The 25,747-nt window shown below is 55.9% G+C and overlaps 1 protein-coding gene across 3 annotated transcripts in view; it reads right to left on the bottom strand.

Moving 5' to 3' along the window:
• Unc13a (unc-13 homolog A) overlaps window positions 1-25,747 on the bottom strand; it is a 44,210-nt gene that overhangs the window by 16,234 nt on the left and 2,229 nt on the right. For 2 of the 3 annotated variants that reach the window (XM_063228072.1, XM_063228073.1), the window contains exons 2-29: window positions 23,783-23,812; window positions 23,252-23,351; window positions 22,328-22,445; window positions 21,567-21,690; window positions 20,970-21,043; window positions 20,748-20,802; window positions 20,119-20,151; window positions 17,271-17,478; window positions 15,435-15,932; window positions 14,991-15,099; window positions 13,820-13,866; window positions 12,093-12,171; window positions 11,571-11,642; window positions 11,253-11,472; window positions 10,145-10,372; window positions 9,921-10,062; window positions 9,666-9,835; window positions 8,770-8,885; window positions 7,332-7,495; window positions 6,874-7,024; window positions 6,624-6,692; window positions 6,189-6,278; window positions 5,642-5,776; window positions 3,896-4,029; window positions 2,368-2,453; window positions 2,136-2,262; window positions 993-1,089; window positions 475-618 (exon numbers count right to left, since the gene is read on the bottom strand). In XM_063228072.1, coding sequence (XP_063084142.1) covers window positions 475-618; window positions 993-1,089; window positions 2,136-2,262; window positions 2,368-2,453; window positions 3,896-4,029; window positions 5,642-5,776; window positions 6,189-6,278; window positions 6,624-6,692; window positions 6,874-7,024; window positions 7,332-7,495; window positions 8,770-8,885; window positions 9,666-9,835; window positions 9,921-10,062; window positions 10,145-10,372; window positions 11,253-11,472; window positions 11,571-11,642; window positions 12,093-12,171; window positions 13,820-13,866; window positions 14,991-15,099; window positions 15,435-15,932; window positions 17,271-17,478; window positions 20,119-20,151; window positions 20,748-20,802; window positions 20,970-21,043; window positions 21,567-21,690; window positions 22,328-22,445; window positions 23,252-23,351; window positions 23,783-23,812 — 3,620 coding nt within the window. Of the gene's footprint in view, window positions 1-474; window positions 619-992; window positions 1,090-2,135; window positions 2,263-2,367; window positions 2,454-3,895; window positions 4,030-5,641; window positions 5,777-6,188; window positions 6,279-6,623; window positions 6,693-6,873; window positions 7,025-7,331; window positions 7,496-8,769; window positions 8,886-9,665; window positions 9,836-9,920; window positions 10,063-10,144; window positions 10,373-11,252; window positions 11,473-11,570; window positions 11,643-11,942; window positions 11,949-12,092; window positions 12,172-13,819; window positions 13,867-14,990; window positions 15,100-15,434; window positions 15,933-17,270; window positions 17,479-20,118; window positions 20,152-20,747; window positions 20,803-20,969; window positions 21,044-21,566; window positions 21,691-22,327; window positions 22,446-23,251; window positions 23,352-23,782; window positions 23,813-25,747 lie in introns of all 3 variants that reach the window. The other variant, XM_063228071.1, reaches the window with a different exon arrangement.

Raw genomic sequence — 25,747 nt, 5'->3', positions numbered from 1 at the left:
CAGGCTCAGCTTGAAGCAAAGGCCATTGCCAACCTCATGAATGACCTTGGCCCCAAACCTCGGCCCTGGCTCCAACTTCTGCAATGACTCAGCACGTGTCTCAACCCCAGCCAACCTGAGCTGCAAGGCAACCCCGACCATGGTGATGTGCAGTGCTAATTCCCACTCATGTCAGCCTTGACCTCAGTTTCAGTCTCAATCCAAAACCCAAACCCAACCTGAACCCTGCCCAAACCTTGAAGCCTGAATCTTAATCCTGACCTCACCCCTGAACTCAGCCTAAACCCATTGTCACCAACTCAGCCCCACACCCAGCCTCAGCTCCACCTTGCAGATGTCACCAATCTCAGCTCCACCCCTGATCCCATTGCCAACCCTGATTTCCACCCCACCCTGCCCCATGACCTATATCCAGCCCTGCCTGCACCTCCACCTGCCCTGTGACCTTTTCCCAGCTCTGCCTGTACCCCACACCTTAGCAAAGCGCCTCATGTAGTGTCCCACAATCTGGGGGTCAGGGCACTCGAGCTTCTTGATGATCTCAAAGCTCTGGTTGAGCTGAGAGAAGACGTCCACCACTGAGCAGGAAAACAGGGCATGCTCCGACGTCTGCTGGAACTGGGGTCGGGGAGTCAGGAGGAAGGAGACATCAGAGCTGGGCAGGCCTCAGGCCCACCCCACTATACTCCATGGGGATGGCTAGATACCCAGTACCCTTGGATGAGGTGCAGAGTATGCAAGGTGACTTAGAGGTGGATGCAAAGGCCATTGGGTGGGTAGACAGGTCAGGCTTGATGAACTCACATTCCACAGTTGTTGTATGAACACAAGATTTTAAAACCCATGAGCAAGACCAAGATGGTGGACACTTATCAGAGATTGGCTTCTCCATAAAGGCAATCTTTGCTCTCAAACTGGATCCCAATGGACCCCAGAGTAAACAGGTGCACTATGAGCCAACTGGGAGCTTAGTCAAGGGTCAACCTTCTTACCCCATCCTTCTTGTCACGTTCCAGGGCTCCATGCAGGAAATCCCGGGACACTTCCTCATTCTCATCCAGCCACTGGATCACAAAGGGTTCGAACCACCTGAAAGGGACAACCGGGGTGGGACCCTGCTACCTCACTCTCCTCACCCCTGGCACAGCCTGGTTCTGATCCAGTCCTGAGCAGTGCTGGGGAGCTGGGCCTATACTGCTCTGCACTCCTGTGGCCTGGCAGCTCCTCCCTCGCCCACCTGCACTTGGCCTTGGTCCACCCAGTCCCTGCTGGCCAGTGGGTTCACCTCTGTGATCTCATTTCCTGTGTGATTGGCCTCTGTGTCTGTGGGCTCCACGGCCCCAGGTTCAACCCATTGGGGGATTGGATATATTTGTAAAAATTGCATGTGTTTGGACAGAGACTTTCTTCTTGTCACTATTCATTAAACTGTGCTGTGACACTTCGCACTGCCCCAACACTGTCCCAGGGTCCTAAGTCATCCAGAGATGAGTCAGGTGCAGGAGGGTGTGTGTGGTTTTACACAGACACTGCCATCTTGTAGAAGAGACCTACATGTTCCTGAACTTTGATACCCACAGGGCATCCTGTAACCATTCCATAGACACAGAGGGCAGACCGTACCACAGGAGAGGTGCTCAGCAAGGGGTGGCTACCATCCTGTCCCACAGCCTAGCCTGGCAGTCTGAGCCCAGGCTCAAATCTTGGCTCCATCACTTACCTGACTTTAGCCAGGTCCCTGGGTACTGTGTGTGTTTGGGGTACTGAGCACAGCACCCAGAATCTTCACACTGAGCTACATTCTAGCCCTTTATATTTTCGAGACAGGATCTTGCTAATTTATTAAATTGCCTGGGCTGGGTTAGAATCTGTGATCCTCCTGTCTCAGCTTCCTGAGTAGCTGGGATCAGACCATGGCCGGCTGCTTGGTATCTTTTTAGTTCTTCATTTCCTCAACCTCACAATGATGGTGACAGCATTGTTACCACACTTCGCAGAACAGTTAGAGGACCAGTCCCCACTTGGGTGGCCCTCTGGGACCACGGTCTTCTGGATTTCACCGTGCAGCCTAGTGAGCGTGCTCAGGCCTGGAGCAGGCCTGCCCTCCTCTCAGGGTGGCCCTGGTGGGCACTTACGTGGGGTACTCGGGCACACGGTCCTTGAAGGCGGGCAGCTCGGCCACGTACTCGTTGTAGAGCCACTTGACTTTGAAGTGCAGGTTCATGTAGTCAGCGCTCTTGCACAGGCGGTGTTTGTCGTGCTCTGGAGGGTGTAGTGGGCGGCTTAGCCTGTGTCCAGGCCATCCTGGAGGAGACACCAGGGCACGGAGCCCTGCAGCTGCCAAGCCAGGGGTGGACCTGGACTCACCCTCCATGGCGTACTTCATGTCCTGGGCGAACAGATTCCACATCACTTCGGCGCTGATCTTTCCCACATTCAGCTCCTGGGGAAACCTGTCAAAGGGCACAGTAATGTGGAGCTGGTAGACAGAGGCTGGGTGGTACAGCTGCCCGTGCCCTCCTGCTCTGGAGGGAAGCACAGGGCAGGCAGCAGGTGGCATTCAGTTTTCTCAGAGCCACTGACAGGCAGAGCAATGGCACCACTCATCCATCCATCCCTCTTCCATGCAGCTGCTAGCCTGAATATCCACCCATCTACCCATCCATCCATCCATCCATTCATCCATCCATGCATGTAACCATCTACCCATTCCCTCACCCATTCAGCCACTAGTCCAATATCCACCTATCTATTCATCCATCCATCCATCCATCCATCCATCCATCCATCCATCCATCTATCCATTTATCCAATCACTCCTCCATCCATTCACTCTTCTAGTCATCTGTCCATCCATCCACCTGCCTCCTATTCATCCTTTCACCTTTGCATTCACTTATCAGTCCATCCGCCCACCCATGCACTCCACCCTTGAGTCCATCTATTTAAATCTCTGATCACTAAGTAACTGGGAGATGTTAGTACTCCAACTTCAGGGGCCTCTCTAGTGCTTGTGTTAGGCAGAAATAAAACACAATAGGTCATTCAGGTAACAGATGAACAATACAGATATACAAATCCACAAATAGAAACTATGTGTGCATGCACACACACACACACACACACACACACACACACAGGGTACTGAGTGCTGCATTACAGTGTGTTGTATAATATTGCACATTGACACCCATTCCACAGTTATATACAATTAAACCTATGGATTGCAACCATGCAAAAAATTACATGCACCCACATGTCAGATAAAACATAATTTAAACATACAACATTTGGTAGAGTAGCCTATGGAATATACTTGAGGAACAGTGCTATTATTTTTTTTTTTTTGTCTTTTTCCGTTTTATGGGTACCAGGGATTGAACTCACGACTGCCTGCTTGCAAGGCTTATGCCGCTGAGCTAAATCCCCAGCCAACAGTGCTATTATTTAGGAGCCTACACATACAATTGTACACACATACATCATTATTCATATACAATCACACATGCACAAAATGCTCATTTGGTGATCTGGGCATGGTGGCTCATGCCTGTAATCCCAGCACTAGGGAGGCTGAGGTAGAAGGATCATTGAGACTTTGAGACAAGCCTGGGCTACAAAGTGAGCTCAAGGCCAGCCTGAACTGCATAGTGAGACCCCATCTCGAAAAAGACAAAGAAAATGCTCATTTGGCTCCACCCGAGATCGTGTATGTGTATATGTGATTTTATGTTTACCTTTGAGAATTACATCCACATCTGAACTTCACACACAGGTATAACATACCACACATGGCCCATGTACACAGGAACACAGTTGCCTTCCCATGCGAGGCACACTTCTGTGTGTGTGTACAGTGACCTCCTGACCACAAGCCCCATGGATCCCCACTCACTGGTTGAGGCAGGGGGTGTAGGAATTCTTGTCCTCCTCGATGATGGACACGATGAGGGTGATAAGCTTGGACCAGAAGTCGAGGTTCTTGATGCTGGGGCCCTGCTCCTCAGGCGGAACCTCCCCCTTCTTGGCCTGCAAGGAGAATGCACGCGTTGGTGAGGGACAGGGCTCTGGCATCATTACCGAGGGGTGCTGCTGACGTGCACTTGGCTCAGGGAGGAGGCCATGGGGGATGGGTGGACCCCAAGGTCTGGACAGACTTGGTTCCATCACTGCAGCTCCATCCGGTGAATGACTCTGACACCCACCTCAGGAACACTCTTCTGAAACTGAGGAACTGAATTTGTCTGAACAAAACCCAGCCCTGGGAGGCCAAGTGGAGCTGTGCTGAAGGAGAGGGAGCCCGCCGAGGCCAACAGGAGCTATTCTTCAAGGACTGGGGGCAACATGGATGAGCACTTTGGGACTGTGTATGAACCTAAGCTATGTGTCCAAGATCAGCGTTCACATCGTGGAGATGTAGTGACTTCATCCCAACTCCTGACCTAACCTGGCTCAACCCAGCTCCAAGCAGCCAACCCTGAACATTGAGAGCCTCTTTAACCAGCTTAGTGCTCAGGCTGGCCAAGGTCTCGTGCTAGAATGCCTGTGCACTTGTTACAGTGCAGAGGTAGACGTGGGGTTCGGGGTGGGGCCTTGGGAAGATGCCTGGATTTCAGGGTGCTGTGCACCCTCCTTCCTCCTGGAGGATGGATTCACCCTGCAGAGCCTGGAACCTGAGAACTGAGCCCTGGGGAGGTGGGATTGGCAGGGTGACCTCCACCCTCTGCTCCTCTCACTGCTGGCCAGGCAACTCTGACAGTGACCTTCCTACCTCAGAGCCACAGGTTGGGACCCGAGTCCTCTGAACTTTGAGCCACACCAACCTCTCTCTCACAGTCTGTGGGTGCTGTGGTGCTGAGAACAGGGACCTGGGCAAGGACCAGAACTAAGGCTCTACCCAAATGGGCCCCGCCTGGCCCAACGCAAGGGAGCTCCAACTGTGCCTCCCAAACTTCACTCATGGAAAAAAAACTGAGCAGAACCAGGGTGAACCTGGGATGGAGGTGGAAATGCATGCTTGGGAACCCTGAGTGGATTCACACTCAAATGTCACTCAGTCTTGTCAAGCTCCGATTGCTGATTCATTATAAACAATTATAACTGAAGTCAACCAAAAAGCAGTGCAGGAGCTGCACAGATCCTGACCTAACCAATTGCATGCAGTTCACCTCCACCTAGGTCAGGGAAGCTACCCGATCTCAGCTCAGGTCAACTGATGTAAAGGAAGTGAAAGGAACAGGGTCCCTCACCCAATGAGGTGACACACCTGCTGGAAGCTGCGGAGGGGGCACAGCTTGGGCTCACAGGCCCTCTGTACACCCTTCCCTCCTTCTCCACTAGGGATGGCCAAATCCTGTGATGGGGTTCATTGCGCCTCTGGGGACTGATCTCAAATAAATTCAGCTGGCTTGATCAGAACCAAGTTCTGTTCCAGGAATTGGACGCAACATTTGAACAATGACTACACTGAGAGCTCAAGCAGCAAGTGGCTGCCCAGTGCCTCCTGGCTGCTCAGCGCCAAGCCTGGGTCTGGGCTGGGTTCACTACAGCAGCTAACGTCTTCTTCAATGTTTCCCTCACACCTGAGTGGGGCTCCCGACCCACTCTGTGAAGTCTGTCAAGAGGGCAGGGCCAGGCTCACAGGGTCCGTCTGGTACTCCCGGCTGTACAGCTCGTGGCAGTTGTTGAAAATGTACTCGTAGGTGGAGTTGAGGCAGGCTTTCACACAGTCCTTCACCACCTGGCTGGCTCGGGGCGGGCTCTGGAGCTCCTGGACCTGGAGGAAGGAGACCGAGGATGGGAAGACCCGTTGACAGCGGAAAGCCCTAGTGAGCTGGGATAGTTGATACACTGCATCAACTTGAGCAGTTTAGAAATTTAGCTAAGCGACTCAGGGAGCCAGGGTTCCTACTCTAAACATTCTTGTCCTGTGCAAGAGGAGGGCACAGATTTTGTGAGGGCTACGCCTGCCCTGGGGTGTGTGTGGGGCCTGTCTACAATGTAAGGGAGAAGAGGCTTGCTCTGCCCTCTTTTGCTTTTGCTCTGGCTGTTGCCTTGAAGTGATTTAAACACTACACAGTGTAGACGTATGCTGAACACCACCTGGTACTTGTTACTATGCACCATTTTTATGGCTTTAACACATCCAGAAAAGGCAGACGTCAGCTTCGAGACCTGGCCCTTCCTACCTTCATCCTGAAGAACGTGATGCTGGTGAGAAGGTCCACAGTGGATTTGAGGTCCTGGAGCCTCTCTGGGCTGCTGGCTGGAAAGTTGTTCTGTTGGGAGCAAGATGAGAGATGGGTTAAAATCGGGCAAGATGGTGCATTCCTGTCATCCCAGCACTCTGGGAGGCTGAGGCAGGAGGGTGTAGCCAGAACCCAGGCAACTCAGTGACCCCGTGAGATGGGGGTGGGGAGGGGTGGAGCTCAATGTGAGGACCCTGGGTCCCACCCTTGGTACTGGAAGTGGGTATGAAAGAAGGCAGGGAGGGTAGAAGGGAGTACAAGGGACAGTAGAGACAACTCCCCAAGTTGCAGGAAGGGGCTGAGGTCAGTGTGAGCATCTATGTCCCAGAAGCAGCACATCGCCCCCCGGGGTGGGGGCGCCCCCGCGGGCCTCACCCGGTACATGGAGAGGTCGATCCGCAGGGAGTTGTGCAACTGGTCCAGCAGCTTCACGAAGCGCTCTTTCTGAGGAGGAAGGGAGGGCAGAGGTTGGGCACCCAGAGCGCAGAGCACGCCCCACCTGCCGGGAGTGGTACCCCAGTGCCCCGTCCCCTGCATGGCTCCCTGGACCAGAGCTCTTGGGGCCACGCTAGGCCCGGAGCCAGCGTGCTGGGTCCCCACCTGGGCCAGCCCGGCCGAGACTCACCCCGAAGTTGGAGGCAGCGAAGCGGTCGGAGGCGGACACGTTGGTGGAGGCGGTGGTGTGCGCGTAGTAGGCGTTGATGTTGGCGAGCAGGGTGCTCATGACGGCGGGTACCCCGGGGCACATGTACTTGGAGGACAGGCAGGCGAAGTGGCTGCGAAGAGCAGGGCACAGCCTGCCTAGATGGCGGCCCGGAGGGGCTCCCTGCACCCCCAACACTGGCCTGCGCTTTGACCTGAGTCTCCTTCCCTTCTTCCCCCATTCTGGGCCAGCAGCTCTGCATCTCCAGCCAAGCCAATCTCCAGTAATTTATGCGGTCCCCCAGGCCCCATCACTCCCCCAAACTTCGGACGCACCCCAACAGAAGGCCACGCCCACAAACCCACACATCATTGGTCAGGCGTTCCGCAAAAGACCCCGCCCACACAGAGCACACGTGGGTACCCCGCCCGCAGCCTCACGTCATGGCTTGGTAGATGGACTCCACGCCGTAGCGCATGGCAAACTCGTCCACGATCTCCTGGGCCGTCTCGTCATAGTACACCTTCCAGGCGTCGTCCCCCTTGGCGTCCGGAATCTTCACAACGCCATTGTTTTGCACGTCCGTCACAAAATGGAAGAGGTTCTGCGCCGGGGAGAGGGGTGTCTCGAAGGCGGTTCGCGCCTTCCATCACCGTTTTGCATTCTTGCGGTCCCTTGTTCTTTCATCTGCGCACGCACCCACTATCTATCCAACTCCTCTAAATGTCACCTCGCCACTCGTCCACCCAGTCAGTAAGCCAACCACAAATGCGTGCAGGTGTCCGTCTGTCCTATCCACTCGTCCACCTGTCCGACCATTGTCTGCCCACCCAAACATGTCTCCATTCAGCTACCTGCCTCTACCTATGCATCCAACCACCCTAGATTCACGTATATATCCTTTTAATAATTCAAGTCCATCCATCCATCCATTCATCCCATACAACTAACCACAATTCAATCCATCTGTACAAAAATTCATCCTTCCACACAGTTAACACTCCATCCACTCAGCCAGCCCCCAGCCCCCACCCACCTGCTCACCTGTCTCTCCATCCATCTACCCATATTTTCACTCACCCACCTACTGAACTACAAAATTCAAGCATCCTTTCACCTATACTTACAGTTCCACCACACATCCACCCATCTGTCCACCGACTACCCATTCCTCCATTTTTTCCTCTTTTCCACTGCCCACTCCCCCGTCTGGCCCTCTGCCTGTCTGCCCACCCCCAAGGCTTCCACCCCCCCATCCATCTATCACAATACTCACCTGTCTCCTCACCCCACACATCCACCCGTGTTATCCTTCCACCCACAATTTAACCTGTCCATCTAATAATTCATCCATTCACCATCCCAGCATCCAGTCCCCGCTATCCATCTGCCTGTCAGTCTGCCCATCTACCCACCGGCCATCTCTTTCCCCACCTAATGCACCACCAGCCATCACCTACCCCAGTTTACCCTCCCATTCCCTGATCCTTCCAGTAATCATTCAACCACACATCTACCCACTGTTTGTCTATTCATGCATCTGCCCACAACTCATCCCCCACCCATCCACTCACTTGCCGCCTCTCCCCCGTCCTTCTTATCCACTCAACACTCAGCCGAGCATCCATTTCCCAGCATTCCCAAGCAGTCAGCCAAGGAACTAAGGCCTGGGGTCAGCAGGGCCTGGCCCTGAGTATGCAGTTCTGGGGCAGGAGGCAGGATGCGGAGCTGCTCAGGGAGAGTCGGCCCAGGGGCCTGGTGCCGGCCCTGGGTGGACAGAGAGGTTTTCTGGGTGCAGGAGTAGTGGGGAACAGTCCCAAAGCTGGCAGAGAGCTCACACAGAGTGGCTGGAGGGGTTCGGGGAGCAGGGGAGCGCACCTCATGCAGGCAGGTGTACTGGACATGGTAGGGGGCCACCTTCTCTTCGCCCTTGATCTCTACGCTGATGTGCAGACGGATGGCACCTGACACGGCTGACTTGTCAGTCCTCTTGTCTGCAGGGCAGAGAGGGATAACTGTGTCACAACCCCACTGTCACCCTGGTTGGCTTTTTTTTTTTTTTTTTGGTACTAGAAATTGAATGCAGGGCCTTCACACTGAGCTCCATCCACAATCCTTTATTATTATTATTTAAATTTTAAGACAGGTCTTGCTAAGTCACTAAATTGCCCAGTTTGGACTCAAACTCACTTGTGTTATCCACCTGCCTTATCCTCCTAGAGTGCTGGGACGACAGGGGGACACCTCCATGCTCACGAACCTCTGTTTAGTAATCCATTTGGCAGCCTCCTAGACTAAGGACCCTCTCTGGATATTGGCTCCCATGGGTGCTGTCTCTTAGGCTAGAATTTCCCATCCCATCTTTCTTGTTAGGTGGAATATAGACCTTGATTCCTTACTCAGATAAAACCCGGGGTGGGCTTTGAAATGTTGCTATAATTTTTTTCTTTTTATTTGTATTTATTTTTAAATAAAATGGGTTTGGGAAAAAATCAATAAAACAAAACAAAACAAAATGTCAGTTATGAGCCTAAAAGAATAAATAAATAAATATAAAAAATGTTTAAAAAATCCCACCAAAAACCTGGGGTAGCATCTCTTGCCTAGCCTGGCACATCTAGGCCTGGCTTCTCCCCACTCTGCCTCCCCCCGGACTGCACCCCGGTCCTGGGCTCCCGCTCTTATTCTTCCCCAGCAGAGGCCATGTCTCTCTGCAGCAGGGCTCCCCTCTGTCCCCTCTGCAGGCCCTGCCCCCCCATGGCATCCCGGCTCACCCAGATTGTACCACACATCCATCTCGCCGCTGAGCGTCCGCACCTCGATGATCGTCTGTCCCAGGAAGTCGTCCGACTCCCGCTTGAACCTCTGCTTCACCCGGGACTTGATGTCATCGTCTTCATCCCACACACGCACCTTGATGCGGTCGGAGGAGTTGTGACACTCACTGCAGGGAGGCGTGGGCGAGGGCAGGAGTCAAGCAGCTGCTGTGGACCAAGCGGAGCCCCCTTGGGACCCAGTCGGGCACTCACAAGTGGAAATTCTCTTCCCACACGGGGTTGAGGTTCCCATAGATGGTCTTCGTTCGCTTCTTGGTCTTCCCGACCTGAACAGTGACGTAAGGGTCGCTGGATCCCGTCTTGTCCTTCGCCTGCAGGCCCTGGGCGCAAACCACTGGAAGACAGCTCGCGGCTCAGGACTCCCGGCTGTGCAGGCTATGCCTAGTCCGGCCCAGCCCGCAGCCCGCTGCCCTCACCCGTGATGCTGATCTTGGCCGACCACTTGGACGTGCCGTCCAGCACGCTCTGCTTCACCGCCTTCATCTGCTGCGTGTGCGCCGTCTTGGTCACCGCGAAGATCTCCTGGATGAGCTCGAAGATCTCGGGCTTGTTGCGCTCCCGAATCTTCATGCGGTCCTTGAGCACCATGATGATGTTCTGCGTGCGGTCTTCGGCGCCGTGCTTGGAGCTTTTCTCGGCGGCCCCTGCGGGATGTGGCCATCACTGTGCCCGCCAGCCCGCGAGGTCACAGGTTTACAGGCGCTCCCCTCCTCCCCCTCTCGGAACCCTCAGCAAGGCCTGGCCTACAGAAAAGTCCCACCCACTCGTAGCCACGCCCACCGGAGATATCACGCACCTGAGCCCGCCCACCAGAGGGCATCCTCTCGGAGCCACGCCTCTTTGAGGGCCTGTCTCTAGGCCACGCCCACCACGAGTTTTGACTCCGAGCCCCGCCCAACGCAGCCCTGCTCTCCTCTCTGAGCCACGCCTACTGGGGGGGTTCTGAGCGGCCCATAGGAGTCCGCCCCCTCTGCTTTTTTCTGGGGAAGATGCCTTTTGCTATGGAGTCGTACGTCCCTCTCCGACCCTCACTGCTTCGAGAGCAGCTCTTTAGAGGAATGGTACCCAAACGCACCATTTTTGTTCTGTTCCAGCAGCTCTACCATTTTCCTCCCACCACAACCTCCTCTTCGCCTTCTCTGAAAAAGAGCCTAGCCGGCCCCGCTCGCCCCCACGCCCCTCTACTAGCCTACCCCAAGACACCCCCTCTTCTCCGCCCCAGCCTCCGTCCTTCGCCCATCTATCTCCCCGCCCTTCTGCCTCTTAACCCAGAGATGTTTCTCGGCCAGCCCCGCTCTTGGTCGGCCCCACCCTCTCCTTGCCCCTTGCCCTTCTCTCCCCGCCCTCGCCCCTCGGCCTCACAGCCCAGCGAAGCTCCTCAGCCAGCCCCATTCTTGGTTGGCCCCTCCTTAGCCCCGCCCCACCCTTCGGCCGCCTAGCCCAGTGACGTTCCTCAATCAGTCCCGCTCCTGGTCGGCCCCTCCACGCCACGCTCTCGGCCCTCCTGCCCCGTCCCGCACTCACGCTGCAGGCAGTCGGCATTGAGCAGGTCCTGGCACTTCTCGTGGCACTTGACTCCACACTCGGTGCAGCGCATGCCCTGGCGCGCGATGCCCCAAAGCAGCCCCTCGCACTCGTAGCAGTAGGTGGGTGTGGTCGCGGTCCACACTTCAAAGTTGTGCGGCGTGGTGCATGAGATGGGGTAGATTAAGGCTTGCAGCGTCTTCTTGTAAACGTGGTTTTTCTGCAGGGAGGTGGGCGGCGCTGTTGCTCCTCGGTCCCTCCTCTCCGCACCCGCCTCTGTGCCTCTGTCCCCAGCCCAGGCCCTCACAGCTCACATACCAGTTCCTCGTTGTTCAAGGTGCTGGAGGCCAGGGCCGAGGTGATGCCCGCCTTTCTGGACTGGACTAGAGACTGCAACGGGGTCACAAGGACATTCACCGCAGATGGGAGCAGCCACGGCAGCATCAGAGCGGGTCACACAGGTCACAGCACAGGAGGAATAGACAAGGGCTCCGGGTTAGAAGGCCATAGCTTGCTCTCCGCCATAGACGTACTAGGGTCACCTTAGGTGATGCCCCAGCCACGCAACAGAGCCACCAGACAAACCTGGGCGCAGCAGGTCCCCCCGAACCTAGCACAAGGGCAGCCCCAAGGGCAGCTCCCTGGGGCGGGGGACTGAAGCCCCTTGGGGACCTGGGCACCAGCACTCACCATGGCCTGAAGCATCCACGCAGCACCGGGGCAGAAAGCAGGCTGCGTTAGTCCGGGGAAAGGCCGGGCCGGCCCTCAGCCCTAAATCCCCGTGGGCAGTTGCGCGGGCTGGCCATCACTTCCCCGCTGCCCCTCCAGGGCAGCGCTTACCAGATCGCTCACGAGGGGGATGGGCTTCCTCTTGCGGATGTCCGGCATGCTGTCAATGATGATGAGGCCGCCCCCGGGGCTGCAAGGACGTGGGGTTGGGACATGAGGGCTGGGTTCCGAACCCTCAGCACACAGGCACTGCCTGGGCTGCTAGGGTCCTGGGCCTCCCCAGGTGTCAGGGTCAAGCTGTGTCCTCAGCGGGACATGCTGAAGCCAGAACTGGGAAGCTGCAGCGGGGTGCACGCAAGGCCGGGGGCACGCGAGGGTATGGATGGCTCTGCGCCACTTGGCTGGTGGCCTTGTACGGAGCGGCACAGCCAGGACCAGCAATGTGACTGTGAAGACGAGGCACACGGATGGCAAGGGCTGGGACAGACAGAGCTGCGGAGAGGGAAGGAAGGATTGCGCCCCACAGCCCATGACACCCTGACTTCCCAATTCTGGCATCTGCCCTACTAGTAAGCCCTATGTAGTGATGCCATGTGACAACCCTAGAAGATGGGAACTGGGGCCATGGTGCACCCGTCCACTTTAATGAAAAACTAAATTAAGGCAAAGGTAAATGTCAAATTAGAATAGAGAGGATTTTTTTTTCAACACTAGGGGTGGAATCCAGGGCCTTCACATCCAGCACCATCTCCCACTTTTTCCAATTTTGAGACACAATCTCACTAAGTTGTCCAGGCTGAGCTTTGACTTGTGATCCTCCTGCCTCAGCTTCCCGAGTGCTGAGATGACAATTGTGTGCCATTGCGCCTGGTAGGAGGCTTTCCTTTGCACTTAGGATTGGAAACACGTGTGTGTGTGTGTGTGTGTGTGTGTGTGTGTGTGTGTGCACTTGAAGTCTGTCCTGGAGGGAGTGGTGATAAAATAGAGCTGACTAAGCAGGAACTGGAATCACTTGTGTGACTCAGACCTTTGTCAATGGCCCTGCCTGGGCTGGTGCATCGAAGCTGCTTTGGCGAGGGGCAGTGACTTCTGCCCAGAAAGCTCTTCTGGGCCCTGGGGGAGTCCATGCTGCAGTGCTTTCTATAGCAGGGATCAGAGTGGCCTGCAGCACCTTCCCCATCCAATCCGAGCTGGCTGCATCCCCTGCAGTCCTGCTCTGTCACCACCTCCAGCCAGGGCCCACTCTTTTATTTTTGGAGCTGCAGCTCCTCCGGCTCCTGATTCTGTGTGCAAGGGAGGCGCACGGGAAGGAGGCCACGGTCCTGATGCTATTTCTGAACACGAGTGTCACTTAAGATTATCTCCTGCATCATCCCACCTCCCTACCCGCCACCCACCGGCAGGCACCTCAGAGGCCACTGGTGACAGCTCTGCACGGGCTCTTTGACTCTTGTTAATTAAAGAGCCTGGGACCCAAGCAAGAATCCGGGAAGCTCAGACACACAAGCTAAGCAAGCCAGAGGCTGCAGCACTGCCCAGGGAGGAGGTTGTGCCCATCAGTTTCTGCTCTGTCTCATGCCTATTTCTGCTGGGTGTGGCCGTGTGTGCCTGCAGTCCCAGCTACTGAAGAAGTTGAGGCAAGAAGATTGCTTGAACCCAGGAGCTCAAGATCAGCCTGGGCAATATAGCAAGATCCCATCTCAAAACAACAAAGACAAAGAGTCCTTTCTAAATGGGGCCATGTCTGGTCCAACTCTTGCTAGGCTGAGCCACAGTTGCAAAGCAGCCTGGGATCAGGATTCAAGGCTTCCTGTTGTGGCCTGCAGTCTGTCACTCACCCGCCTTTGAACCACAAGGACTTGGACATCTCTCCTTCTCCCCGGGCCTGTGGGGTAGACAGATTACAGAGTCAGTGCGGCCATTCCCCACCCCCCCCCTTCGTTTCTGCTCCTGGCTGTGTGATCTTAGGTCCTGGACCCCTCTGGGCCTTGTTCATCCATGTGTGAAGTGGGCTCCTCCCCTTCACACTGGTCCTTTGGCCTTGGTGCCAAGGCTGGGCTGAGTCAGCACGGTGCTCATGAGAGCTCCTCTTCCACAACCCTGCAGTTGACGGGGGCACAGGGTTCAAACTTCTCTAATCCAAACTGAAGAACCAACACTTCTTGAACTCCCAGTTTCACTACCTGAATGCTCCAGGGTCTTTGCATGGCTGGTCACCAGCCTGCATGCTGCCACCTTCTGTACCCTGCTAGCCTCCACTTAGCGCTCAGGTCTCAGTGCAGACTGAGGCAACTCCCTGACCGTGAGTTTGACCCAGATGTGGCTGTAGCCACAATCTCAGTCTGCCCAGGCTCTAGTCCTCCTCTCCCTCCTGCTGGAGCCAGATTGGGTCAGGTACAGGAGGAGCCTGCCAAGTGTCAGGCCTGCCTCTGTATGCTTAACACGAAACCTCAACTGGCGGAGGTGCTTGGCCGGCGAGGGCAGGGCCAAGGGAGAATCTGGTGGACAGTGCAGTCATGGCGGAGTGTGGGCAGGCATTGGGCGTTGCCAAAGTGGGTGCAGATGGGGAAGTGAGTGTGGACAAAGTGGATAGGGGCGATGGGCATGGCTTTGGGCATGACCAGACTGTGAATGGGATGGGTGGGGTGTTGGATGTGGCTGAGGTTTCGGGTGAGCACTGGGCATGGCCCGACAGCAAGGACATGGAGGCACTGGGTACGGCCAAGCAGGTGTTAGAGGGATTGGATGTGATTAAATGTGGGTAAGGTTTTGGCGTGGGCAGGCTGGGCATGGGTGGAGCATTAGGCATAGTTGTCCTGATGTGGGCATGGCGGCACTGTAGTAGGAGGGGAAGTGGGTGTGGCTGCATGGTGTGGGCGGGGCATCGGGCGTGGTCGTGCTGATGTGAACTGCGCATTGGGCATAGCTGTGCTAATGTGGGCGTGGCTACACTGTTGTGGGTAGGGAAATGGGTGTGGCTGTGCTAGTGGCGGGCTGCCCCTCACTCACCTCCTGCAACTGCATCCGCACCTTGTTGAAGGCGCGCAGCCAGTTGGCCTTGGCCCTGGACATGGAGTCCTGGCCTTCCTGGCCTTCTTCATCCTCTCGGGCCCTGAAACTGAAGAGGAGGATGTCATGAGTCCTGTTGCAGCTCACTATAGCCCTAATCTCCCTCCACCCCAAGTCTGCCATGTCCTCGATGACGACCAGGGTCCGAACTCTACCCACGCCATCACCCCTGGCCCTCACAGCCCTGAATCCATTTCCTGTAGTGCCGGCCCCTTAGGGCCTTCAGGATCCCTTTCGTGGGTCCTGTGATGCCTTGTGACCTTCCAGATCCCTGCCCTGTCTCCGACCTGCAGGAGCACAGCGCTCTGCATGGGCCCCAAGGCTGCCAGGTCTGGAGTACCTGTGGCACCCAGGTGCCAGCCCTGCCTTCAGCCTAGCCCCTACCTCTCCTCCACCTTGGGGGGCTCAGGCTCAGGAGTCTCCTCAGGTGTGGTTGGTTTGGGGGCCACTTTGGCCAGGTCAGAGCTCTCAGTTGGCAGCGCCAGGCCCTTGTCCTCCTCAGGGGCGGCTGGAGGGAGGCTCATGCGCTTAAAGTCCTTGGACTCGGCTACCACTGGCTCCTCGCGCAGGGTGTAACTGGCCAGGTCATCAGGCACGGCCTCCTCCTCCTCCAGCTCCTCATCCTCTATCTCCTCCTCCTCCAGGTCCTCCTCTAAATCCTCCTCCAGGTCCTCCTCCAGGTCCTCGGCGTCCTGGTCCCAGCGTGGCGAGTCCTGCTGGTAGCTCACAGAGCTGTGGCACGAGTGGTAGGAGTCGCGGTCACGCTCGTCCTCCAGCTCTGAGCCCTGCAGGCTCTGGTCCTCAGGGTCGAAGTCCTCGCTCAGCTGTGAGCTGCCTCGGCTCAGCTCCCCCGATGATGCATAGCGGCTGCTGCCCGTGGGGCTGCAGGAACAAAGGGGCCTGGGTCAGAGGGTCCTAGTGTCCAGGCTTTCACTCATGGAGCAACTGCCAGATCCTGCCTGAGGCACCAGGAAACAGCTGGATCTCGATAAGTGACCCAGGTGAGGTTCAAACTGTAACCCTCCTGCCTCAGCCTCCCAGACAGGTTGGATTATAGTCATGCGCAGTGGCACCTGGCTTATGTGGCTCGCCTGCTCAGGATTCAGTGGAGAGCATATGTTAGAAGACTGTTATGGTGTGACTGTGTCTCTCGAAGTGCATGCATTAGATATGTGATCCCAGTGCCATAGTCTTTTTTTTTTGGGGGGGGGGTGTCTTTTTGAGACAGGGTCTCCCTAGGTAGTCTAGGCTGGTCTTAAGCTCACTTTCTAGCCCAGGCTGGTCCCAGACTTGCAATGATTTTGCTGCCTCAACCTCCTGAGTGCTGGGATTATAGGTGTGCATCATCACACCTGGCCAAATGCCACAGTCTTGACCTTTAGTTAATCCCGGCGGCCTTTGCCTTTATCCAGCATGCTGGAAGACTGAGGCAGGAGGATCACAAATTGGTCCACTCAGCCTATGCTGCTTAGGCACAAAGAGACCCTGGCTCAAAATTTTAAAAATTTCTAAAAAGAGCTGGGAATGAATACCTGTAATCTCAGCACTGAGGAGACTGGGGCAAGGGGGTCAGTGCAAATTCTAGGTCAGCCTGGATGACACATCAAGGGCCTATCTCACAAGGAGCAACGAAAAAAGGGGGCTGGGCGTGTAGCTCAGTGCAGAGACCTTGGATTCCATCCCAATTGTTGGTTTCTGTTCAGAAGCCTGGGCCAGCAGGTCAGGCTGTCAGGGAGAAGTGGAGACCCTGTGTCACAGGCCTGGGTAGCCTCTAAGGGGACTCTGTAGGGCCATTCCACAGCCACCAGCCACAGTTGCTGTGGGAACACGGGGCCAGGGCCACACCAGGGTGCTGCTAGCTACTCGCTGGGATCCTGACCAGCACTCTGTTCCCCATTCAGCCTCCCCTCTTCCCTGCCTGGCCCATCCTCAATGGGGCAGGACACGGGTCAGGGGGCAGGGGTCTGCATCCCCTGGGAAACTCACCAACTCTCAAGCCCCCTTTCACCTAGCAGCAGAGCCCCAGAACTTCCTTCTGCACTGAGCTGCATCCCTAGGTTGCTCAGGCTGGGCTGGAACTCGAGATTCTCTAGCCTCCAGCCTCAGTCATGCTGCCACAATTATCCTCGCAGGTGTTTAAGTAAGGCGAGGGCTTCACACCCACACAGGCAAGCATTTGCTCTGCTCCCCCATTGGTACCCCCAGGGCCGCCCAGGCTACCTGAGCGCCCGAGGCTCGGAGAACTCCTCGTAGCTCTGCATGGAGTCGCTGTAGGACTCTCGGGAGCCCAGGGGCGGCGGGCGCACCGAGTACTGGTGCACTGAGGCGTTGGGCTGCGAGGTGGTGTAATAGGGTGGTGGGATGCTGTTGCTCGTCTCGCTGCGGTAGTCGCTGTCCCTGTCGTCCACTGCACTGTCGGGGTCATCGTCTGGGAGACAGCGGAGGGGAGGGACTGTGCGATGGGACCCTGGCCCAGGGGGAGGCGTTTTTACGGGGTGCTTAGAAGACTGTGTGTCGTGTTTCTAGATATGCCCCAACAAGGGAGGCAAAAACCCCACCTGGCCTCATCTGATCAGATGGGATCCGGAGTCTGGGTCAGGTAGGACAGAGGCTGCAGGGCCCAGGGACCTTCTGCCACACATAGACTGCCCAGAAAACAAGGTGGGGTCGTGTCCCACCAGGCAGTGGGTGTCCCGTGGGAAGGGCACTGGGGACAGAGCAGGGACAGAGTTCCTGACTTTGCAGGGTAAGTGCCCAGACCCAGGCTTGCAGGTACAGAGCAAGGAAGAGGAGGTTGGGACAGGGGCCATCTCCATCCAGAGAGGGCTTGATTCTTGGGTGGCCTCTACACACCAGCAGGGACCTGGTGGCAGTCGCCGAACTCCAAGTGCTTAACGAGAGCCGAGGCGTATTTTGCTTTGGGTTAATCTCCCTTTTCTAAACTCTAAACAAAAAATTCTAATTCTAAAAGCAATGTGTTCTGGGCATGGTGGTGCACACCTATAATCCCAGCTATTCAGAGGTTGAGCCAGGAGGATCCCAGGTTCAAGACCAGCCTGGGGAACACAGTGAGACCCTATGTCAAAGAACCCAAACAAAAAGCAGTATCTGGGTAGGGCTCAAACACTTTCATATCTGTTCATTTCAGCAACTTCTGGGAAAACCTCTTTCCCTCACACCCTTCTCCCCCTGACCTTCTTTATGGTAATGGAGAGGGAACCTAGGACCTTCAGTCTGTGTTACATCCTCAGCCCTTTTTAATCTGAGACAGGATCTCTCTCTAAATTGCACAGGCTATGCATTGTTATTGTTTTGGGCTCCTAGAGTTATTTGTTGTTTTGCTTTTCTCTCTAATACAGAAAGGATAGATGTACATATATAGCCTTATATATGCCTTCACCTAAAGGGTTTACAAGAATTGATTTTAGTACGTGTGGTAGTATGAACAGCTACACTGAAGAAAACGAGACACCATGGTAGCCATTGACAGTTTCCTATTATTTTGTTTCAGAAGCCAATAATGCTTTTATTCTTGGTTTTGATTGGTTTTAGTCTGTTTTCAATTATTTGATTCCAATGTATATGAACATGTGGACAGTTATTTTGAAGAAAATAAAAGACATTATGGTAGGCATTATTGATTTCCTAGTGTCTGGTCTTGAAAGCCCTTAAGGCTCTCATTCTTGTGTTTTGATAGCTTTTATACTATTTTGATGTATATTAACTTATTGTGAGTAAAGGTATGGACAACTAATTTGAAGAAAACAAGAGACATGGTAGCCACTGTGGATTTCCTGCTGTCTTTCTGAAATCCTTTGTTACTTATATTGTCTTACTCTGCTCTACTTTGTTCTGTTCGGTTTCATTTTGCTTTGTTTTGTTCTCTTAAAATAAAATATAAAAAAATTTTTAAAAATTGCCCAGGCTAGACTTCAATGTACAATCTTCCTGCCTCAGCCTCCTGAGTAGCTGGGACTACAGGCCTGCCCCACTCTGCCCAGATTAAAAAATCATTTCAATAATGCACATGACATTTATAATGAAAGACAGACTAACATTATTATTATGAAAGCGAAGCTGAACATAGCCAGCACAGTGAGGCTGAGAAGTATGGGGTGTGTAGGGGTCCTTGCAGAGGGCACCCCTGTCCTCAGCACTCAGGCCACAGAGAGGCTTTGAGGTGTGACATCCTCAGCAGCATCAGAAAGTATTAAACCCTACCCATGTGAGACACCTCTGTGCATTTAGAAAGTGACACCTGGGCTGCAGGAAATGCAGCCCCGTGCACCTCACAGTAACTTCTGGTGATTTTACCCTGAGGGATGGGGGATGGTTGTGCCTTTTGTATCTACATATTTTTGCTCATTTGCCAGACATTTGTTTGTTTTTCTTTATCTCAATTTTTTTTCAGCTAGGTCTTTCAGCTAGATGCATGTTTGTGTTGTTTCTTTGTTGTTGTTTGTTCTAGGCTGGCCTGGAACTCATGGCAATCCTTCCTGCCTCAGCCTCTCCAGTGCCGGGATCACAGGTGCATGTCACCATTGCCATCATGCCCAGCTAAATGCCTGGATTTCTAAGTGCATGAAAAGGAGGTTTGATTCTTTCACTGTGGTCAACTATTAATTTCAGCCTGGTGTGACAGTGCACCTCCCCCTCATCTCTGCACTCTGGGAAGTTGAGGCAGGAGGATCACAAGTTTGGACCCAACTTGGGCAATGTAGTGACCTAGGGAGACCTTGTCCCAAAATAAAAATTAAAAAGGACCAGAGATGGGGCTAAGTGTGAAGGTCCTTGGTTCAACCCCCAGTCCAGGAAAGTCAGGGATGAGGGGCAGTGAAGAGGATGCTGTAGGCATCTTGCATGGTGGCCCCGGCTTATTCCTGGGGGAGGGCAGTAAGGGGGAGCAATCACACGGCCGAGTCCCAGCGCTCTGTACTGTCCCAGCGGGGTCAGAAGCTGTTAGGGGAGGGGTTCAGGCTGGGCCCCTGCCCTCAGAACCCTAGGTCCCCATGTCTGTGTGGGGGGCAGGGTTCACGGTCCCCAGGACAGGAAGCTGTCTAGGACTCACTCTGTTCTCCCCAGCCGAAGTAGTTCCAGTTGCCTACAAGAGAAGGACCGAGATGGTGGGGGATGGGGGCTTGCTACTGTCCCGCCCCTCCCCCCACCCCCCATGTTGGGAGGGAGGATTCTGGGGTCTTCTGTCTCTTCCTTTCCAGTTAACCTGTGCCCCTGAGCCTCAGGATTCCTGGAGGGCTGGGACTCAGATTAACCCACAAGGTCTCTCCTCAACTCAAGAGGCTGAGGCAGGAGGACTGCTTGAATCCAAGAGTTCAAGGCTAGTTTGGGCCACACAATGAGAGCTGGGCTCAAACAGTGGTTCTAAGGGAGGGCACCTTGGAGTAGTGGAAAGGGGACAGACCCCCAGCTCCTCTTGTCCGGCTCTGCCACCTGCTGATGGTGGCCCTGGACACGCCTTTTCTTCCGTTACTTTAAGAAAACAGGCACGGGAAGCAGCCCCTCACCCACGGGACACATGTCCCTGCATGGGCACTGCTGGTGGGGTGCTGGGGCCTGTGCAACCCTGGCAGAGATTTGTCAAATGATTTCTGGATCTCATTCAGTGTCTAAGTAGGAAGGGCAGGGTTGGCAGCCCCGAGGCTCTGCAGGGGACACCAGGGGATGGAACGGGACACTTACAGCACTGGCTGCTGGGTACTGGCAGTGGCTTCTCCTGCTCATCTGGGAACGAGTACTGCGGGTGGGGGCAGAGGCTCAGGTTTGGAGCTGGCAGCAGCATGGCCCAGACCCCCCCACCCCCCGTTTGCAAGGGAAGGGAGCAGAGGGAAGAAAGGAGCAGCAGAGGATGTGGTGCTGGGGTTGAACTCGTCCTGGGGGACAGGGTGGGAGTGGCCCACACACCTCGTCCTGATCGCGCATGGCGTTGAGCTGCTCCAGCTTCTTGGCCCAGTAGCGTGCTTCCTCCTCAGGGATGTCTGCAGAGAGAGCCAGCATGCAGGCCCAGTGGCCCCAGTGCCTCCCGACCCCAACTCTCTGGCTGCCAGACCAGAGACTGGAGAAAAGGTCATTCAAGTTCTAGCCCAGCCTGGGCAACTTAGCAAGACCTGAGTCAGTGGCTCAGCAAAGAAAGGGATGCAGCTGCGTTGGGACTCCGGGTTCCACCCCGTGCAGCAAAGGGCCGGAGCCATGGGGCCTGGTCCCTCACACCTGACTCGCAATGTTTCATATTTAATTATTTATCTGTGGTGTGGACATTGAGCCGCCTTTACTCTGACCTACATCCTCAGCCCCTTTTTCCTTTGAGGCTGGGCTGGAACTTGTGATCTTTCTGCCTCAGCCTCACAGCATGCTGAGATGACGGGTGTGCCCACCACACCCAGCTTCCCTCTGTCCTGTCCCTCTCTGTCCCTCTCCTAGCTCTACTGGCCCTGTTGCCTGCACCGCCCTGGACTCCATGTGGCACAGCGGCACCCGGGGTGCAGGGCCCCAGCGACTCACCCAGGGGCAGCTCAAAGCGCGTGTCCAGCAGGATGCGGTGGAAGGTGGGGTCTTTGGTGCCACAGATCTCGCTATCGGCCATGATGACCTGGGAGTCCAGTGTCAGCCACTCACCGGGGCCCTCCTGGGGCAGAGACAGTGCCTGGTCAGCCAGGCAGCATCTGCACACCTCGGCAGGTGGCTCCTCTCTGTGTCACCCCACCATAGCCTGGATCATGGTCCCCATCTGGATATGGGACACTTGAGGTGTACAGGGAGGCCCTTACCAGGAGGCTGAGGCAAGATGGGCCCCTACCCTGGTGATGGCACCAGGGCTGAGGACCAGGGTGCTGGTGGGCACCCTCCTCTGGCAGGCATGGCCTCCCTCTTGCTGCCCACCACAGGCATATGACCCCTTCTTTCTTTCCTTCCACAGTATGGTAATATAAATTCTAGCTCAGTTCAGAGGGCGTGGTTTAAAGCAGCATTTCCCAGAATCCCTTGCCGCTAGGCAAAGCCACGTGACTCAATAAAGTGCTGGGAGTGGCTCTTTCCTTTGCCACTGTTCCCCAGCTAGGATACAGATGCAGTTATTAGCCTTAAGCAGCCACTTTAGGTCACTGGACAGAAGCCACACCGGGGAAAGCAGGGGTAAGGGCATGGAAGGAGTTTAAAAGGAGCTGGTGATTTTGGGCTTGTCAAGGCGACCCCAGATGTCCCGGTGGATGTGCTCATCTCCTTCAGATCACGTGCCTCTGGGCCCTCCCATGCCCTGCGGTCACCTCATTAGACTGGCGGATGGTCCGCAGCGGGATCCACACAGTGCCCACCATGGTGTCCCAGATAAGACCCTTGTTCCACACCTCCACGGTCAGCCCCAGGTCCAGGCGGTTGATTTCGCTGGGGAGAGGGGCAGGACAGGGGCTCAGGAATCAGGTCCTCCCCAAGTCACCACTGTGCAGACCAGGCCAAAGCTCTGCGGGAAGGAGCCCAGCCTTCTCATTTTTCAGAGGGAAAACTGAGGCCAGAGGGGCTGTGACCAGCTCAGAGCGGTACAAACAGGTCCTGGACTGGGCAGCGAGGGGCGGGCAGCCTGCCTCTAGGCGCCTGTGCAGAATCACAGTGGGGCACAGGGCCTGGAGCTCCAGGAGGGGGCCAGAGACAGTGCAGGTGCAAAGGCCCTGGGGCAGCGCCAGGCGTGTGGGCGGTTCTGGGGGAGGCCACCGAGCCAGAACGCGTTTGGAACGCACAGTGTCAGAATGTGATCTGCAGTGTTAAAAATATCCCTGGCTGCACGAGGAGAGCAGATTGTGCGAGGCGGGCGGCAGCAGGAGGCCGGGGTGGAGACTGGCAGCAGCCAGGACTCCGAGGTGCCCTGGAACTGGAGGGAGGCCAGGGACACCCAGGGGTCTGGGGTGGCCTAGGCTGGTGTGGGCAGCCGGATGGGGGCAAAGGTGGGAGGGGCGGCCCGGGAGGGTGTGATCAACATGGAGGGCGTCGTTAGCAGGGAGGAGCCCTGCAGCATGGGCGTGGCCAAGGAATGGTACTGGGCTGGGGCGTGGCCATGGTAAGCGAGGCGGAGCAGTTGTGGTGGGGGCGTGGCCTGTTAGGGGAGTGGTCAGGGAAGATAGGGGCGTGGCCAAGACTGGAGGGCGTGGTCTCGATGGGTAGGGCCGCGAAGCGAGGGCGGGCCCTGAGGCACTCACAACATGAAGTCCTGCTCCCAGCTGGGCTGGCTACCTCGCACAGCGATGGTTGTGCTCTTGACATTCTGCACCTTCAGGGTCACATACGTGTTGAATTTCTCTGTGGCGGCGAGAGCAGAGGTCGGCCTGGCACTCAGGGACCCTGACAGCCCTTCCCAAGCTCTGGGTGTCCCCGCGTTCCGTTCCGGGGCCTGTCCTTTCTTCCTGCAGGGTCCCCGCAGGGCACAGGGGGACGATGTCGCACAGGGTTGCTGGGCGCCCGGTATGCTTCCTCTGAGCAATAGGTGCAGATGGACACAGACCAGACCGGTATGCAGCCGGGGAGGGGCTCCGAGATGTTGCCCTTGTTCCTGGGCCTCAGTTTCCCTAGCTATAGCCGATCCAAGGCACCCCCCCCCCTCCTGACACCCTGCCTGGCACTCCTGGGACAGAGAGCCAAGTCCAAGTCTTGGGCCAGTGCCCTCCTCCCTCTCCAGAGACAGGACAGACGGACAGAGGACAGACGACACAGGACAGCAGGTGGGCACTTACCTTGGGCCCCATCAAACTTGGCTTTTTTGACTGTGGAGAGACAGAGATAGGGAAGGGAGATGGGAGAGAGGAGAAGAAGAAAAGACAGATACAGAGAGATGGGAGGGAGCAAGGTAGAAACATCAGGAGAGGGACAGTGAGGTGCACAGCCAGAGACAGAGAGGAAACACACAGAGACAGGCAGAGACATGAAAACACACGAGAGACAGGGACGCACAAATGGAGACAGAGAGGAGAGACAGGAGAGAGAGACACACAGACAGGGAGACAGAATGAGACAGAGATGGGCAAAGACAACGAGCACAAGTGTATCAAGAGACACAGCAGGAAAAACAGAAAAGGTAAAGAGACATAGAGGAGGAGAGGTGACAGGAGGAAGAGGAAGAGGAGGAGGAGGAAGAGGAGGTAGGGATGAGAGAGAAAGAAAGAAAGCATCAGACAGACAGCCTGGGCTGGCCTAGGCCAGGAGGAAATCTGACCAGAAGCAGCCAGCTCTCACTCCATTCCCATCTCTGTCTATGTAGCAATGCCTTTACCCCCAGTGGAAGAAGATTCCAAACAAGGAACTGAGCCTGGCACAGCAGTGCCTACCTGTCAGCACAGCACTCTGGGAGGCTGAGGCAGGACGACTGCGAGTTTGAGCCCAGACTGGGCAACTCAGTGACTTAGCAAGACCTTGTTGCAAATAAAAAATCAAAAAGGAGCTGAGAAGTGGTGGAGGGCCTCCTGTGGAGGAGGCAGGAGGGAGTTAAGAGGAGGCTACCTCCCAGGCCCTGTCCCTGCCCGTGTACACCTCTTCCTTAATCATCCAGGTCTGGCTCCCAGAGGCACTTAGGGTTCAGGGTGCACATCAGAGGCAGGGGTGGCAACATGAGACAGAACAGGCCAGAGAGCTGGCCCAGGGTGCAGCTGTTAAAGGCAGTCCCTTGCCTTGCTTGGGAGCACTGAAACTTGAGTGGCTGCTAGGATCCTTGGAACCAATCTCCCAGTGCCTAGGGATCATGAGCAGTGCCACCTGGGCTGTGCCAGGCCAGCTGCTTCTGTGTGTGGAGCATCATCATCTGGGTGGCACTGGGAGCTTTGCACTGAGCTACATTCTTACCCCAGACTTTTTCTTTTCTTGGTTTCTGGGATCAAACTCAAGACCTCGCACTCACCAGGCAGGTACTGTGCGGCTGAGCCTGAGTCCCCACCTCGTGACCCAGACTTTCAAATGCACAGGAGCCAGGCATCTGCCCTACTCTGTGTGGGGCTGTGCCGGGAGGTGGGGCTGGGTTGATCTCCCCCGCTGTGTGACCGCGAATCTGCTCCCACATCTCCCAGACCCCGTTCCTCTCTGTCCCCTGTGGCCTCTGTCACTAAAACCATCCTGCTTCAGAACCTCCCTGAACACAGCCCGGCCCTCGTGGGGTTGGGCTTCTGGGTGCTGGAGTCCGGGGTCCCTGGGGACTGCCTGGGGTTGGGTCCAGTCTGCCAGAGGTGCCACCCAGAAGGATCTGGACTAGAGGAGAGGGAGCCCAGAGGCCCTTTGGGGTCTCTCTGTCTCTGTCTTTGTCTCTCTGTGTCTCTCTGTCCCCATCTCTATTCCTCTGGCTGTCTGTGTCTCTCTTTGCCTTTCTGTCTCTGTCTCATCCCCACTTCACCTTGGGTCCCCTGTCTCCCCCTGCCTCAGCCTCCTGGCAGGATTTCACTGTCCCGGCTCTGCCCCACATCCCCCTCTGGGTCTCTTCCTCCCGTCCTACTCCCTCTCTGTCTGTCCCCTGGGGTCCCAGCTGTCTGGGTTCTCCGAGGCGGTCTGGGAGCTGTGACCTGAGTCCTGGCTGTTCGTTTGCTGGGAGGCTCGCGGGGTTCCGGGAGGCCCTGCTCTGGTCCCTGCTGGCAGCACAGCCCTGGCCAAGGCCTCCCGCGCCTCCCGTCACAGCCCGCGCGGTGGCGACATTGGGGCGGCTCGGGTCACGCCGAGCT

This window comes from Cavia porcellus, unplaced genomic scaffold, assembly GCF_034190915.1.
Source record: "Cavia porcellus strain 051 isolate PalLab524CR breed Dunkin Hartley unplaced genomic scaffold, mCavPor4.1 scaffold_17, whole genome shotgun sequence".
NCBI lineage: Eukaryota > Metazoa > Chordata > Mammalia > Rodentia > Caviidae > Cavia > Cavia porcellus.
The sequence above is the reverse complement of the archived record's forward strand: the minus strand, read 5'-3'. Positions and strand labels throughout refer to the sequence as shown.